The sequence below is a fragment of the Antechinus flavipes genome, chromosome 3 (assembly GCF_016432865.1).
Source record: "Antechinus flavipes isolate AdamAnt ecotype Samford, QLD, Australia chromosome 3, AdamAnt_v2, whole genome shotgun sequence".
NCBI lineage: Eukaryota > Metazoa > Chordata > Mammalia > Dasyuromorphia > Dasyuridae > Antechinus > Antechinus flavipes.
Window position 1 is genome coordinate 590,380,259 of NC_067400.1, and position 15,964 is coordinate 590,396,222.

The 15,964-nt window shown below is 40.8% G+C and overlaps 2 protein-coding genes across 2 annotated transcripts; both read right to left on the bottom strand.

Annotated features, from left to right (window-relative positions):
- Window positions 1-8,506: 8,506 nt before the first annotated feature.
- On the bottom strand, window positions 8,507-10,842 carry LOC127557529 (THO complex subunit 4-like). The gene is made up of 2 exons (XM_051990842.1): window positions 10,775-10,842; window positions 8,507-10,017 (listed from the first exon to the last, which is right to left on the bottom strand). The coding sequence occupies exons 1-2, from the start codon at window positions 10,840-10,842 to the stop codon at window positions 9,339-9,341; spliced, it is 747 nt and encodes a 248-aa protein (XP_051846802.1). The 3' UTR covers window positions 8,507-9,338.
- A 798-nt stretch (window positions 10,843-11,640) lies between these two features.
- Window positions 11,641-12,891, bottom strand: LOC127558169 (THO complex subunit 4-like). The gene is made up of 3 exons (XM_051991398.1): window positions 12,684-12,891; window positions 12,315-12,425; window positions 11,641-12,044 (listed from the first exon to the last, which is right to left on the bottom strand). The coding sequence occupies exons 1-3, from the start codon at window positions 12,889-12,891 to the stop codon at window positions 11,641-11,643; spliced, it is 723 nt and encodes a 240-aa protein (XP_051847358.1).
- Between the last annotated feature and the right edge of the window lie 3,073 nt (window positions 12,892-15,964).

The following is a 15,964-nucleotide window of genomic DNA, read 5'->3' on the forward strand; positions in this document are numbered from 1 at the left end:
ATTAATTCTGAGCTTTAATATATCCTGTTTATATGGAAGAAAGATTACTCTGAAATCAGGATGAAGGATGAGTGGAGAAAAAGAAAAGGGGGAAGACAAAAAGGAAAATGGAAAGGGAAGAAAGGAGAGCTGGGAAAACTTGGCCAATGCAATGGTATAGGGGGATATAGTAATAACTGGGTGAGAGTCATAGCTTGTATACTGAGAACTAGGGTCAGGAAACAGGTGACTTTTTGGGATATTTTCCCAAGGTCCCTAGAGGGTTGATGAGGCTGAGAAATAGATCAGGTGAAGACTGATTAAGAGCTAGAATTTGATACTATGCCCCCAAAGTTATTAAAATGCCCTTTGACCAAGCGAAAATGATAATAAGTGTATACCCCAAAGAAAACAAGGAAAAGAATTTAAATGTATAAAAAAATTTGTGGCAATTCTTTTGAGGTGTCAAAGAACTAGAAAATATAGGGGTACCCAACAGCTGGGGAGTGGCTGAACAAAAACATGGGATATAAATGTAAAGGGATACTATTGCTCCATAAAAATGAATAAAAAGGACCATTTCAGAGAAACCTGGAAAAACTTATTTGAAGTGAAGTGAGGAGAATGAGGAGAACATTTTATATAATAGGGACAACATTGTGAAAACAACAATAAAAGATAAAAGAATTCTGCTCAACATAATGACCAAATGTGATTCCAAAGGACTAATGGTGATCATAGTAGGCTACTCTTGACTGTGAAGTGGTAAACTCAGAGTGCAGAATGATACATATATTTTTGGCTATGGATTTTTGGATTTTGTTTAGCTTGACTATTCATGATTGTTACAATACTTTTTTTTTTTTTTCCCTCAAGAAAGTTGAGAGGAGAAGTTGGGAGGAAGAGAAAACAAATGCTCCTTATTTTAAAAAGAAAATTAATGAAAAGATATAATAATTAGCAAAAAAGAACTAAAACTGGTGGCTGGGGAAGTGGGTAGGTATTCATTCAGGCATGTTACTTCCTCTCCTTATCCTACCAGGCCCATAAGGTAAAATTTTCTCTTCCTTCCTTCCTTCCTTCCTTCTTCCTTCCTTCCTTCCTTCCTTCCAGGACCCTTTCCCACCTAGTATAAGGCCTTGCAATTAATCATTTAATTAATAAGCATTTATTAAGGACCTATATATTAAGCATATAATAATATGCTAGTCATTGGATCAGACACTAGATAAAGATTGAAATTGCCCCTGTCCTCAAGGGACTTCCACTTTAGTAGGGAAAACAAGTATAGGTATATACAGAATGAATAAGAAGTAGTTAGGGAGGGAGGGTATAAGCAATTCATTAATCTAGAGCCTCAGAGGTCATTAGTTCAAGGCTCTCATCTTAGTGATGAGCCCTACAGATTTGAAATGATTTGACCAAAGTCATCCAAGAATTAAGCAGCAGGTATGGAATCAGGAAGGGTTTCCTGTAGGAGAAGGTGCCTGAGCCCTGTACAGAAGTGAGAAGTTCTCTGAGGTAGAATTGAGAAGAGAGGGCATTTGAGGTGTGGGGAATAGAACTATGCACAACAGGCACTTGGTAAATATTGTAGAATTGACTCTAATTGACTTAATTTAACCTAAGTGAACTCCTTTAGCTCCTAACTGCTGGGATTCTCTCTTTTCCCTTTTTTTCCTTGCCTTCCCTTTGGGCTTGCCAGGTCTTCTTGGCAGACATGCTGTGCATGGGGAATGAGGGGCAGGTGCTGGATTCTCAGGCATGATGTGCATGGGAATGAGGGGCAGGTGCTGGATTCTCATACCCAGGGTGCGGCAGCACCTGAGCATCCTCACATAACCGGCACAAGTGTCTCCAATAGGTAAGGTCACCTTGGGTTCCACAAGCATCCTGCACACCCAAGAACTGCTCAGGCAGCATCTTTGGGCAGGATCAGAACAGAGGGGACCAAGTTTGTCCTGATCAGGCTCTCCTTCCCCCTCCCTCAGGCAACCAAGGCTAAACTCTCAGAAGCAAAACCTCTGGTTGGGAAATCCTGAGTTCAAATCCAGACTCTTCCATTTACTAACAGTGTGACAGTGGAAAAGACATTTCCCCTTTTAATCTCATAAAAGAAAATTGAAAACCATGGGGAATGGAAAAGGAAGGGGAAGAAGGGAAGTTACCTATGGTAAAGAAAGGACTCTAGAGAGTCAGAAGCAAACATCAGAAAGGAATGGAAATGTTAACTTTGCTAACCTGAACACTTCCCTTAAAATGAGGTCTCCATGATGAACTGACTAATTAGATAGAAGGAATCCTCTAGGAAGAGAAGTCTGCTTGATAAAAGTAGAGAAAGAATACTAGAGATCAAAAAGGAGCCCGTAGAGAAAGGGGTTCATGGATAAAAAGAAGTTTCAAAAATATTTATAGAAGCATTCCTGGAAACAAAGTAACTGCTGATTAGTTGGAGAGTAGATAAACAAATTAAAGTATATGCATGTAATATATTTAATATATTGATGACTAATTAAGACAGAGAGGGAGGGAGGGAAAGAGAGAGAGAAAGAGAAAGAGAGAAAGAGAGAAAGAGAGAGAGAGAGAGAGAGAGAAAGAGAGAGAGAGAGAGAGAGAGAGAGAGAGAGAGAGAGAGAGAATAAACCAAAGAGCTATCCATAGTATTCAGTAAAGAGCTTCAAAATGAAATCACTAAGTTAAAAAGAGGTATAAATAAGATGGAGGTATGATAGGAAGAAATCACACACACACACACACACACACACACATGCACTGCACATTTTACCTCCATGAACCATGGATCACAAGTTATTTTTTTTTTTATGATTCTCAGTCCATTATTCTTGTTATAAAATAAAAATTTAAGACATTTTAATGGACTTAAATATTTAGTATAGAGAATTCTTTTGGCTGACCCTGAGTAAGGGTCCCTCTAGTTTTTAAATTCTATGTTGTTGGCGATTCTATATGAGCAAAAATTAATGGATTCCTGGTATACATTCCCGATTTTACTATTATAATCAAATATATTTCTCCCGAGAGAAAGAAAAAAATAATTTGATCATTCTTCTTTGATCATTTGATCACTCCCCTGACTCAGCTCCTTTTTATGCTCTTTTAGAGGTGTAAACTCCAAGGTTGACTCCTCCTCTGAGGGTGGGATTATGGGAGATGTAAACTTGGATATCTCCAGAATTGGTGAACTCTAATGTGTGAGCTAATGTGTGAACAATCTTTCTTTTCTCTTTCCTTCTCACTCTCCACACCATCTTCCAACCAGGAAGGCCTGGGGCTGGGAAGGGAAATTAATCCTTTCATTTTAAGATTGATATCAGGGATGGGGGGGGGGAGGGCGGAATCTGAAAAGATGGTAGAGTAGGTTGGTAATGAAATGGACAAAGGACTGGTCTCCCCTCCCCTCCCTCAGAGAAGGGTCTGCTCAGCTAGATTTGGGGACTTCTTTTGCACTTCAAAGTGCCAGATCAACAATGCTCCCAAGGATATCTGTCCCTGAGTGTGGTCACCTAATCCTGATCCCTATCTATGTTAAAACATCTGCCTTTGTATCTTTCCTCCTGTAAAGTCGAGCCACTGTTTAATGTCAAAGGTGCCAGCAAGGGTGAACAAGAATGCTTATAAGGCTGTCCCTACTTCAGTTGGGCACGGAACCATGCCAGAATCCTTCTGGAGGTCCGTCCTGGCCATGCACATCATCTAGGCCAGTTACAAATAAATTATTTCTAAATTATGAATCACTATGGCCGTCCTGAATTCTATTGCCTGGGCTATTTCAGTAAATTTCAAGCTCTCCAGATTTCCCCCACAAATAGAACAATTTTGTGCCTTAGGGAAAATAGAGAGTGGTGAAAAATCAAGAAGATTTAGGGCTGGACAGGGTCCTCCAGGAACAACCCAAGAAGATCTGAAAAAAAGACTGGGATTAACCCTTGGGAAATGCAAATACCTCCAGGCTAGCTCCAAAGAACACCACGTGGAGAGCCCGGTGGCTAGCTGGTTGTGACTACAGCCTCAACAGGAACCATTGAAATTTTCAACTTCTGAACAGTTTATGGAGTTAGGGTCCTGTGAACTTGTGAACTTAGGGAAAGCCAAGGTTTGATTATAGTTTGGGAGCAGATCACTGAACTTTTAGAAACTGTACAGTACACATTTCCTTGATTCTCTAAGGAAAAAGAATTGAATCCAAATGAGTAGAAATTGGTAGGAGAGCCACTATGTCAATACTACAATGAAAATGGACCTGACTCAATTTCCAAAGATACACTTTATATTTACAATTTAAAACAACTGGCTATAGGAAATAATATGTTACAGAATAAGGAAAAAGGAGAAAGAGCAGGAGGAGGAGAATTCAAATAAACTAGGTGAAAAGGATGAAGAATCAGATAAGAATGGAGTTAAGTACAATTCTGAGTGTGGCACTTCACAGCAAGAGCTTTTCCCATCCCATGGCCTATTAACCCTTTCTGGGTGGAGGGAGAAGGAGGAGGGGGAGAGGCAGTAACTAATGGACTTCCTTACTCTACTCTTTATTGATTGGGAAAACTTCTTGTATATTTCCATGGCATGTCACTTTTAAGATTTACACAGTTTTTAGGATGTTAAAAATAGTTCTTTTACATGTACTTTGTAGAGTTTTTTAAAGTCATAAATTAGTCTTGTACTTTGTCAAGGCTTTTTCTACTATCAAGTTAACCATGTCATGTTGGATGGTTGTATTGTGATTGTGATTAAATATACTGATTGTTTTCCTAATGTTGAAATATTTTTGGATCTTCTAGCATAAATCTAACTTGGTTACAATGAATGATATTACCTAGGATATCGGATAAGATTTTATTTATATTTTATTTTATTGATAGTTTATATTTTTTCTTTTGTTCATACTTACTTTACATTTAACATTGTTTTTCTTTTCTGAGATGGGATTATCTATCTATTCAGTTAGTTTAGAACTTTTTTTTGAAGAAAATCTTCTAAGTTTTGTATTAATTAGGTTTTTTGCATTTTATTATGCATAAGAACTGATCGTTTTTTCTGATTTGTTCTTCTAGCTTTGTTCTGATTTCACCTAGTTCACTTGCTGTTTTATTGACTATTTTTCTGCCTTCTTTTCAATCTGTTTAGCTAAAGGTTTGTTAATAGTTTCAATTTTTTTCAAAGAACAAGCTTTTAGTTTTGTTTATCATTTCTGTAGTCATTTTTTAACATTTTTATTTTTATCTGTTTCTCCTCTAACTTCAGTGTTTTGTCTTTTGTGATGACTTGGAGTACATTTATTTTGTAGGTTCTTAAAATGCATGTTCAATTCACTTTTTCTTTTTAATAACTATAAGTTTTTAATGATGTCATTTTCCCCAGAAAGAGTGCTTTGGATGTATCACAAATTTGACATGTTGTTTTTTCAATATCATTGTCTTTCACATGATTATGAAGTTTTTCAATGACTTGTTCTTCAGCCCACCCATTATTTAAGATTTCACCATTAAGTCTTTATTTATATTTGGATCTTTTGACTGTGGGCTCTGAATTAATTGATATTTTGGGTTCCTTTTACTTTTAATATAGACTTTTGTACATGTGATTAGTTTTGCTTAATGTACTTTAAATCAACCCATTCCTAGGTCTCACTTTTCCTCAAATATCTCTGTCCTTTATTTGCCTAGGTTTTCCTTAGTTTTAGGGTTTTACTAAGCTTATTTCTTCCTTTTTATTTTTATTTAGCTATCTAATCCTTCCTCTATTTTTTTCTTCTTCTTTTCCCCCTCCTACTTCACTAAGAGGCTAATTCAAATCCCAACCTTCCTGACCTAGCCTACAATTTTTTTGCTTATCTTTTCTTTCACTTAAAAGGATTTCTTTTATTTTGTTCTCTTAAAAAATTCTCTTAGGTTTTTATTTATATTTATATGCCTTAATAATGGTCTGTATACTTATTTACTCTTTCTTTAGCTCTTTTATATTTCTCATGGAATTAATGAACAAGCACATAAATTAAACTTGAGTTTCCTCTTTTACCAAGTTTCTTCATTACCTTATATATCTTGCCCTCATTGAGCTTTTATGTTATCCTTCCTTCTTACACCTATCACTTGATGACAAAGACAATGAAGGTAGAAATATTGTCCTATGGCACATGATTTTCCTAAAGCATAGGTCCCACCCACCATGTAAACTTGCCTCTCCTCTCCAATGTCACTCTCCACCCTGTTTTAAGTACCAACTGATATCTGGTCTTCTACATGAAACTTTCCCCAAATTGTTTTAGTTTTCCTATCTTTCCTCTGTGGATAATTTCCTATTTATCCAGTATAAACCTTGTTTGTACATATTTGTTTCCTTGCTGTCTTCCCCCATTAGAGTATGGGCTCCTTTAAAGACAGGTATTATCTTTTCCTTTTGTTTGTATCCTTTAGCACAGGGCCTGAAATATAATTGTCTTATTCAATGTGAATTGATAGAGTAGAATTTTCTCTATGTCCCAAATTATTTTAATTCTTGTCCTTCCTGTATGTGCCAAAATATTTGTGGCAGCCCTGTTTGTAGTAGCTAGAAGCCCATCAATTGGAGAATGGTTGAGTAAATTGTGGTATATGAATGTTATGGAATATTATTCTGTAAGAAATGACCAGCAGGATGAATACAGAAAGGACTGATGAGACTTACATGAACTGATGCTAAGTGAAATGAGCAGAACCAGGAGATCATTATATACCTCAACAACGATACTGTTTGAGGATGTATTCTGATGGAAGTGGATCTCTTCAATAAAGAGAGCTAATTCAGTTTCAATTGATCAAGGATGGAGAGAAGCAGCTACACCCAAAGAAAGAACACTGGGAAATGAATATAAACTGCTTGCATTTTTGTTTTTCTTCTCGGGTTGTTTATACCTTCTGAATTCAATTCTCCCTGTGCAACAAGAGAACTGCTTGGTTCTGCACACATATATTGTATCTAGGATATACTGTAATCTATTCAACATGTAAAGGACTGCTTGCCATCTGGGGGAGGGGGTAGAGGGAGGGAGAGGAAAAATCAGAACAGAAGTGAGTGCAAGGGATAATGCTGTAAAAAATTACTCTGGCATTGGGTTCTGTCAATAAAAAGTTAAAAAAAAAAAAAGAGATACCTCCTCACCCAAGTCTGGAACCCCAGCCTTTTTAGAAATCCCCTTGTACCTCAACAGTTTGGGGAGTGTTTTGTAGCAACTTTTCTTACATTATTAAATATTCCTTTCTAAAAACTAAAAAAAAAAAAAATTTAATTCTTGTCCCTGCCCTCCTTAGGATCATTTCCATTTTCATTAAGATGTTATTTTATTTTCCATTTTTTTAAAGGCATGGTTCTTCTTATCTTACTTAGACTGAAAATACAGGTACTACTCATGGGCTTGATCTCACCATTCAGCAGTACAAGAGTTTTGCTGGACTTTGTTTCTGACCTGGATTAATTTGCCCATCCTTAAGCAATATAGTGTTTTCCCCCTTCTGGGGGCTCCACACATTAATGTTAAAGTTCCTTAGTGAGGAAATCTCAATTAGCTTATCATCTGCTACAATGAAGAACTGCTGAACTAAAGAGATCAATAAGTCTCCACTTCCCAGAAAATTAGGATTATAGGCATACACTACCATAAGCAGTGGGCATTATTTTTTTATTTAATTTTTATTTTCTTAAATTTATGGAACAAAACCATTTCCATAACATAGTACAATAAGAAAGATGATTGAATATGAAACTTCAACTATTTACCACTAGCTCCTTTTTAATAAAGTAAATTCTAAGATTTGATTCAGAGCATGAAGAAAAAGCAATCAAATGTCAAAATACTTTTCAGAGATCCAAATATTGATGGGAAACCTCTTTTATCCCCTAAATAAAAGGATAGTCAATACTATTTTTTGTGGAATTGTCCCAACACGCGGGACCAGAGTGTGGACCCTGAAAGAAAAGAGAAGGGGCAAGGGACAGGAGATGCATAAAATAGAGACAAGACAGGCTTTCTGATCAGTTCTCGTTTATTGTGGGCAAAAGTACAAGTATTTCTAGCAAGAAGAAAGGAAGTAGGGGTCGTGCAAACTCTGTACAGAGGGGGCCCTGGACAAAGAATTAGTTTCCCCGCCAAAGGACTAGTTGACCAGGGCTCTTGGGTGACTAGGAAGCTCCAGGATGGGATTAGAAGGCACCTAGATGTCTGCCTCTCCAAGGTTAAAGTAGTCTTAGTGTTGGCTCCCCACAGGTGCCCCTTTTTGTATTGATAAAGAGAATCCAATATAGAATTTCTCATTTCCGGACCTGTGCCTGGCTTAGGTTGTCCCTATGGGGAGAAGCCTTACCCGTCATAGGAAGGAAGTACAAAAACATCTCTTCCTGGCTTAGGTTGGCTAATCCTTGAGGAATCTTACCCGTCATTGGCTAACCAGGTCTCCATGTTTTTCGAAAATTTTTGTTGCCCATATGAGCATCAAGGGGGTCATCACCAGTCTCAAGGCAGTGATAGTGTATGTCGATGGGTTTTGCCAGTGCACTATCTATTCAGGATTTTACAAAGGATGTAACTTTCCGGAAGGCCCAGGGTCCAAAAGACCAAAGGAAAAGAAAGCCAATTGAGGGCCCAAGGAAGGGAGCCCACTCCAAAGAGGGTTATCAAACAGTTCTTGGCGCTGCTTAATCCAATCTTCCTGGAGCCTCCTAGTTTTGTCTCTCACAATACCAGATTTGTTTGCACAGAAGCAACAGCGTTCCTGGAGGGCTAAGCATATCCCTCCTTGCTCTGAAGTGAGGAAGTCCAGGCCTCTTTGCAAGACCACTTCAACTAAACTATCGATCTGATCCTGACGATCATTGATAGCACTGGAGAGGGCTTGAGCATCTCAGTCAGTTGGTTTGAAAGTCTAGTGTAGGAATGGATCCCGATGGGGATTATTCATCTAGTCTACTCCCAAATGGACCAACTTGCACGGGAAAGTTCTACTCCACCTACATAGCCCACTAGCAGTGGGATGAAGCAAACAGTTCCACTTCTACCCACATTTCTGCTTTATGATGACAAAGGTGAAAACGCCACCTTCTTCACCACAGCAACCAGGAAAATTGATCCCCAAAATAACTTGGTACAAAACAGGTCTGTTTCAGAACTAAAGCAAACAAACACACCCCCCCCTCAAAAAAAAAAAAAAAAAAGAAACCTTTCCATGAGTTTTAAATCCTATTTCGAAACAAAAAAGAAACAACTCCATCATGAATAGCGGAGCCACAGATCTCTATTCTGCCTTCCAGCAAAAAGGGTAAAGAAGGAGAATCGTGGGTCCTGTTCCATGCAGGGAATATGCTGGCTAGTTTAACTCGAATTCAATCATGGCATTATAAGCGTCCAGTTGTGCATCTAGTTCTTCTCTGGAAAGCTGCTTGGAATTTCTTGCAGTCCCTCGTTCTGGTCCTCGCTTGCCTCCAGGGCCGCCTCTCCCGGGGCCGCTTCTCCGGCGGCGGCCTCCAGAGCCGCGGCTCCCGGTCATTCCACCTCGATTTTCACTCTGTGCGGGTCTTCGTTGTTGATGAGTCTCTGCTAGAACAAGCTGGATGTTCATGGGTCTATCATCCAAGGTGACACCATTATAGCGTTTCATGGCCTTCAGAGCATCGGCTTTTCGCTCAAAGTGAACATCTGCTGTTCCTAAGCTTCCCCCGGAGCGATCATAATGCACGGCTGCCTTCTTCAGAGTTCCAAAGGCAGCAAACAGTTCCTGAATATCGGCATCCGAGACCCCAGGATCCAGATTGGAGATCAGCAACTTGGTCCCGGTCTCAGCTCCGGACTCGCCTCCAAAGTCACTGCGGAACACGTCGGGCTGCCTCTTGTCTGGAAGTTGTTTTGGTCGTCTGTAGGGCGCGGGTCGGTTGCTGCTGCCTCCGCGGGCCACGGCCCGCCTGTTCCTGATGGGGCCCCCGCCTCGGCTTGCGCGGGCTGCCCCCTGCGCCTCCCCGCCGTCGCGGCCGCCCTGGGCTCCAGCCCGACTTCGGTTTTAGGTTTATGTGGTGTAGCTCTTAGGAAAGATATAGCAATAACCCTAAAGTGACCTGATCTTAGGAGTGCTGTAGTACCACAAACAACCTAGCTATCAGATAACAATCTGTTGGTCAGTAATAAAGTTTCTGGGAATTCAATGCTAGGCTGCATTCTCCATCTCTAAAGCCTAGAATTCAATAGTCCCCAACTGCACCTCCACTACTCCTCAATTCTAACCTCTAAGCCATAAAATTAGCATATCAGTGACTTTCTTTCTTTTTCCTATAAATTTATCTTCTTGTTCCTTGGTTCTATGTTAAACTCTTTTTGGAACTTAGCCTTCCATTAGAAGCATAATTAATTTTTGCCTTTAACTTGGAGACAAACTGAGTTTGCAAATTCTTTCACCATACTTGGACAACAACCTGGGGACCCTAACATTGTTGGGGTGTCTTCCACCTCAGAAGGCTGAAGGGCACATTGTGGGACAATGATCCTTGACCAAATTAAAATCAGACTTTCAAGAATTTAAAAAAAAAAAAGGCAAAAGGGATTTGTAACAATCTCAGGAAAAAGGGCAACTCCCAACAGACAAGACTCCTTCAGTAGAGTAGTGCAAAGCACAAGATTACATAGACCTTAAATGCACAAGCTTTCATCTACCCTGACCTTTTCTCCCAGGAGTCAAGGCTTACACTCTAAACGTGCAAATCTATGCCAGAAACAAAAGAGTAAATAACAAACTCTTAATTCAAATTTCCTCACAGAACTGCTACACAAGCAGATATTCTTGGATGAGAGAATTCTGTTACCTGAATTCCCAAAGCTATCATCACCTTTAAAAGAAGTGTTGAGGTGTGAGAAATGAGGGTTGAGAGATTCCCTGACAGCAATGGGGTCCCCTGGCCAGTCACAGGTTTTGTAAAAGAATTTGCAAACCCGAATGAAAGAGGCGAGATTTGTGGCAAAAAAAAAAAAAAAGTTTATTATACTGAGAAGAAAATCAGCGGGCAAAATCCTGTTAGGATTATTTTGCAAAGATTTAAGCACACAGCGTTTATTTATATTGGGGGTTTTTGGCCCAGAGCTGGGGACCTTTAAATATAGGGTATGGTTGTGCTCCTGGCCAAGATCTCCAATTGAATCGCAAGTAGAGATCACTTATCTGGGAGTTTCTCCTATAAACAGGAGGGTACAACCCCTCCCAAAGACTGGGAAGGGTTTCAATTCAAGGTCTTTCCAGCCCTTCCTCCCCCCCCCCCAAAAAAAAAATCAGAGGGATAGTTTACATCAGAAGTACATAAATGCGAATTAAGAGATGGAGAGAAATAGGAGGAGAAATGTTCATCCAAGACAATCAAACACCTGCAGTTGTTTAGCTATAGCTCAACTTGCTTTTGCAAAGTCTCAAGTCACAAATCAGACATAGTCCAAGGTCACATTGCCATAAGAGGTCTTCACTCAATTTATCCCATTCAATCAGTATCCATGAGGGGAGTCTACAATCCTCTATTCTGCCTTCCAGCAAAAAGGGTAAAGAAGGAGAATCGTGGGTCCTGTTCCATGCAGAGAATATGCTGGCTAGTTTAACTCGAATTCAATTATGGCATTATAAGCGTCCAGTTGTGCATCTAGTTCTTCTCTGGAAAGCTGGAATTTCTTGCACTCCCTCGTTCTGGTCGTCGCTTGCCTCCAGGGCCGCCTCTCTGGGGGCCGCCTCCAGAGCCGCGGCTCCCGGTCATTCCACCTCGATTTTCACTCTGTGTGGGTCTTCGTTGTTGATGAGTCTCTGCTAGAACAAGCTGGATGTTCATGGGTCTATCATCCAAGGTGACACCATTATAGCGTTCCATGGCCTTCAGAGCATCGGCTTTTCGCTCAAAGTGAACATCTGCTGTTCCTAAGCTTCCCCCGGAGCGATCATAATGCACGGCTGCCTTCTTCAGAGTTCCAAAGGCAGCAAACAGTTCCTGAATATCGGCATCCGAGACCCCAGGATCCAGATTGGAGATCAGCAACTTGGTCCCGGTCTCAGCTCCGAACTCGCCTCCAAAGTCATTGTGGAACACGTCGGGCTGCCTCTTGTCTGGAAGCCACTTGGCTCGGCTGTAGGGCGCAGGTCGGTTGCTGCTGCCTCCGCGGGCCACGGCCCGCCTGTTCCTGATGGGGCTCCCGCCTCCAAAGTCACTGCGGAACACGTCGGGCTGCCTCTTGTCTGGAAGCCACTTGGCTCGGCTGTAGGGCGCGGGTCGGTTGCTGCCGCCGGCCCGGGCGCTCCTGCGGGCCACGGCCCGCCTGTTCCTGCTGGGGCTCCCTCCTCCAAAGTCACTGTGGAACACGTCCGGCTGCCACTTGTCTGGAAGCTGTTTTGGTCGTCTGTAGGGCGCGGGTCGGTTGATGCCGCCGCCGCGGGCCATGGCCCGCCTGTTCCGGATGGGACTCCCGCCTCCAAAGTCACTGTGGAACACGTCGGGCTTCCTCTTGTCTGGAAGCCACTTGGCTCGGCTGTAGGGCGCGGGTCGGTTGCTGCCGCCGCCCCGGGCGCCTCCGCGGGCCATGGCCCTCCTGTTCCTGATGGGGCTCCCGCCTCCAAAATCACTGCGGAATTCGTCGGGCTGCCTCTTGTCTGGAAGCTGTTTTGGTCGTCTGTAGGGCGCGGGTCGGTTGCTGCTGCCTCCGCGGGCCACGGCCCGCCTGTTCCGGATGGGGCCCCCGCCTCGGCTTGCGCGGGCTGCCCCCTGCGCCTCCCCGCCGTCGCGGCCGCCCTGGGCTCCAGCCCGACTTCGGTCTCGGTCCCGGTCCCGGTCCCCGCCGCATCCGCTACGCTGGCTCCCGTTGAGTTTAATGATGTCGTCCAGGGACATGTCCATCTTGTTGGCCATGGCGGGCGCAGAATCGGCGGCTCGGCACGAACCCCAACCACGAGCTAGTTTTTAAAAAAAATATCTCAGTTATTTAAGTGTGTTCTGTCCTTCTCCGCTTCAGTCTAGAGGTGGCTGCTATCAGACACAAATCTATATATTTACATATATAAACAGATACGTTTATATAATGTTCAGTTTTCTCGCTAGGCTCGGCAGAGGAGTGAAGGAACCAGGTCACCCACCACCAGGCTCTTGAGCTTTGCCTGTGGCTGCCTCCCAGATCTCTTAGCTCTTATATACTCTAGTCTAAGTACATCATTGTAGGTGTCAATCCTGTAGAACAGGTGTCAACTCGTAGAACTAAGTACTTGTCGGTACTAAGAACTTGTCAACTAGATAACCATTATCTCCTCGCTTCCACTGAGTTAACACCTTGTTGTAGGCTGAAATCAATCCCACTGAGCCTTAAGTATGTTTCTCCAGAGTTCCTGCCCTTTACACATATCTATGTCCATTTATTTGCTACATACTTCTATTTACCATTTCTTCCTTTGGATGCAGATAATGACTTTCTTCTTTTCTATTTGATTTGAATCTTGATGATAGTCAAAATGACATTTTCTCAAAGTCATTCTTAAAACAATATTGCTGCTATTGTATACAAGGTTTTCTTGGTTTTCCTCATTTCCCTTTTGTGGATGGGGACATTATTTTTCTTTCTTTTTTTTTTTTTTAATTTTTTATTTAATAATTACATTATATTGACACTCATTTCTGTTCCGATTTTTTTTCCCCTCCCTCCCTCCACTCCCTCCCCTAGATGGCAAGCAGTCCTTTATATATTGGATATGTTGCAGTATATCCTAGATACAATATATGTTTGCAGAACCGAACAGTTCTCTTGTTGCGTAGGGAGAATTGGATTCAGAAGGTATAAATAATCCGGGAAGAAAAACAAAAAATGCAGATAGTTCACATTCGTTTCCCAGTGTTCTTTCTTTGGGTGTAGCTGCTTTGGGGACATTATTTTTCAAGAATGCTCTTTGACTTTCTTTTTCATAAGATCCTAGGATAATAGTATTTCAAAAGAAGAGTTTCCCAATTTGATTATTTAGGTGTTTCTCTCAGCTCAAAGATTTCTTGTGAAATATTTTTGTTCATTTACCCTTTTGACAACTTAAGGGGACATTTCTTTCAAGGTTTGCTAAGCTATACACACACAAATGTATACAAACACACCTATGAATCTATATACATAGACACATATATACATGCACATATGTTTATGTATGTGTGAATGATTTGTGACTTGATTAGCAGGGGGGATCTAGTGGATCTAGGGGATCACCAGTGGCAAACCCACCTATGATTTCATACTACTTGAGTGACTTTGGATCAGTCACATATTCCTTTCCCATCTATACTGCAAGATAATTACATTCTATATCCTCTAGCTCTAGATGATTCTAGCTCCAGATCTATGACCATAGCAGATCAATTCTCAAGGACTGCCTGAGGCACTTCAAGATTAAATGATTAGAAGTGTCAAAGACAAGATTTGACCTTCAATCTTTCTGATTCAGTCCCCGGATTCTATCCCACTAAGCCATGCTAACTTTTCCAAACCCTTAATAGAATTCTTTAATTTTTTTTCAAGATGGTGAGCTCTATTTTATTCCTTATTTATTATAATGGGTTCATTTTTCTCTTATCCAAAATGTGTATTCTTCATTGCTTTGAGTTATAAAGCAGAGAACAAATCATCACTTTAAAATGTCAAATTAATTCATATTCCACACCAAAAAAAAAAGTTTGCTAGGGAAGCAGATTTCAATTCTTAGGTAGAATGGGATGTAAAAATATTGATGTGTGTTTACTTTCAACTGGCTGTATAAGATACAGAGCTCTTGGTGTGGAGCAAGGAAGACTTATCTTCAGGAGTTCAAATCTGGCCTCAGAAAGTAGCTGGATGACTGTGAGCAAGTCACTTCATTTTGTTTGCTTCAGGCTCCTCAACTATAAAATGAGCTGGAAAAGGAAATGTCAAACCACTCTAATAGTCTTGCCAAGAAATTCCCAAATGGAGTCAACCGAGCAGCAATAATAATAGGAATTTTCTTTTGATAAATCTTTGTTCTCAGAATAGCATAGTAGCAAAAGCACTAGATTTGGAGTCAAAGGATCAAGCTGGAGTTCTGTTATTAAGTCAGAGCAGGTAAGGTCAAGTTACTCAAAGTCATTCAATGGTAGAACTGAAACTCAAACCCAGGATCTCTGACAAGGGCTCTTTGCTATTACGACATACCAGAACAAATTCTCCTTAAAAGAATACTGGGGAGAAATGGCAAGGTAAAAGTCTCCCAAACAATGACTATTGGGAAATGAATGGTGGATCCAAGTGCTGAAATCAGATAGGACTCTGGGTGACTTTATTTATTTATTTATTTATTTTTTTGAAAATTTAATTTTATTTAATAATAACTTTGTATTGACAGAATCCATGCCAGGATAATTTTTACACAGCATTATCCCTTGCAATCACTTATGTTTCGTTTTTTCCCCTCCCTCCCTCCCCTCCCCCAAGATGGCAAGCAGTCCTATATATGTTAAATATGTTGCAGTATATCCTAGATACAATACATATTTGCAGAACCGAACAGTTCTCCCGCTGCACGGGGAGAATTGGATTCAGAAGGTAAAAATAACTCAGGAAGAAAATCAAAAAATCAAATAGTTCACATTCATTTCCCAGTGTTCCTTCTTTGGGTGTAGCTGTTTCTGTCCATCATTTATCCAATGAAACTCAGTTAAGTCTCTTTGTCAGAGAAATCCACTTCCATCAGAATACATCCTCATACAATATCGTTGTCAAAGTGTATAATGATCTCTTGGTTCTGCTCATCTCACTTAGCATCAGTCCATGTAGGTCTCTCCAAGCCTCTCTGTATTCATCCTGCTGGTCATTCCTTACAGAGCAATAATATTCCATAACATTCATATAGCACAATTTACCCAGCCATTCTCCAATTGATGGGCATCCATTCATTTTCCAGTTTCTAGCCACTACAAACAGGGCTGCTACAAACATTTT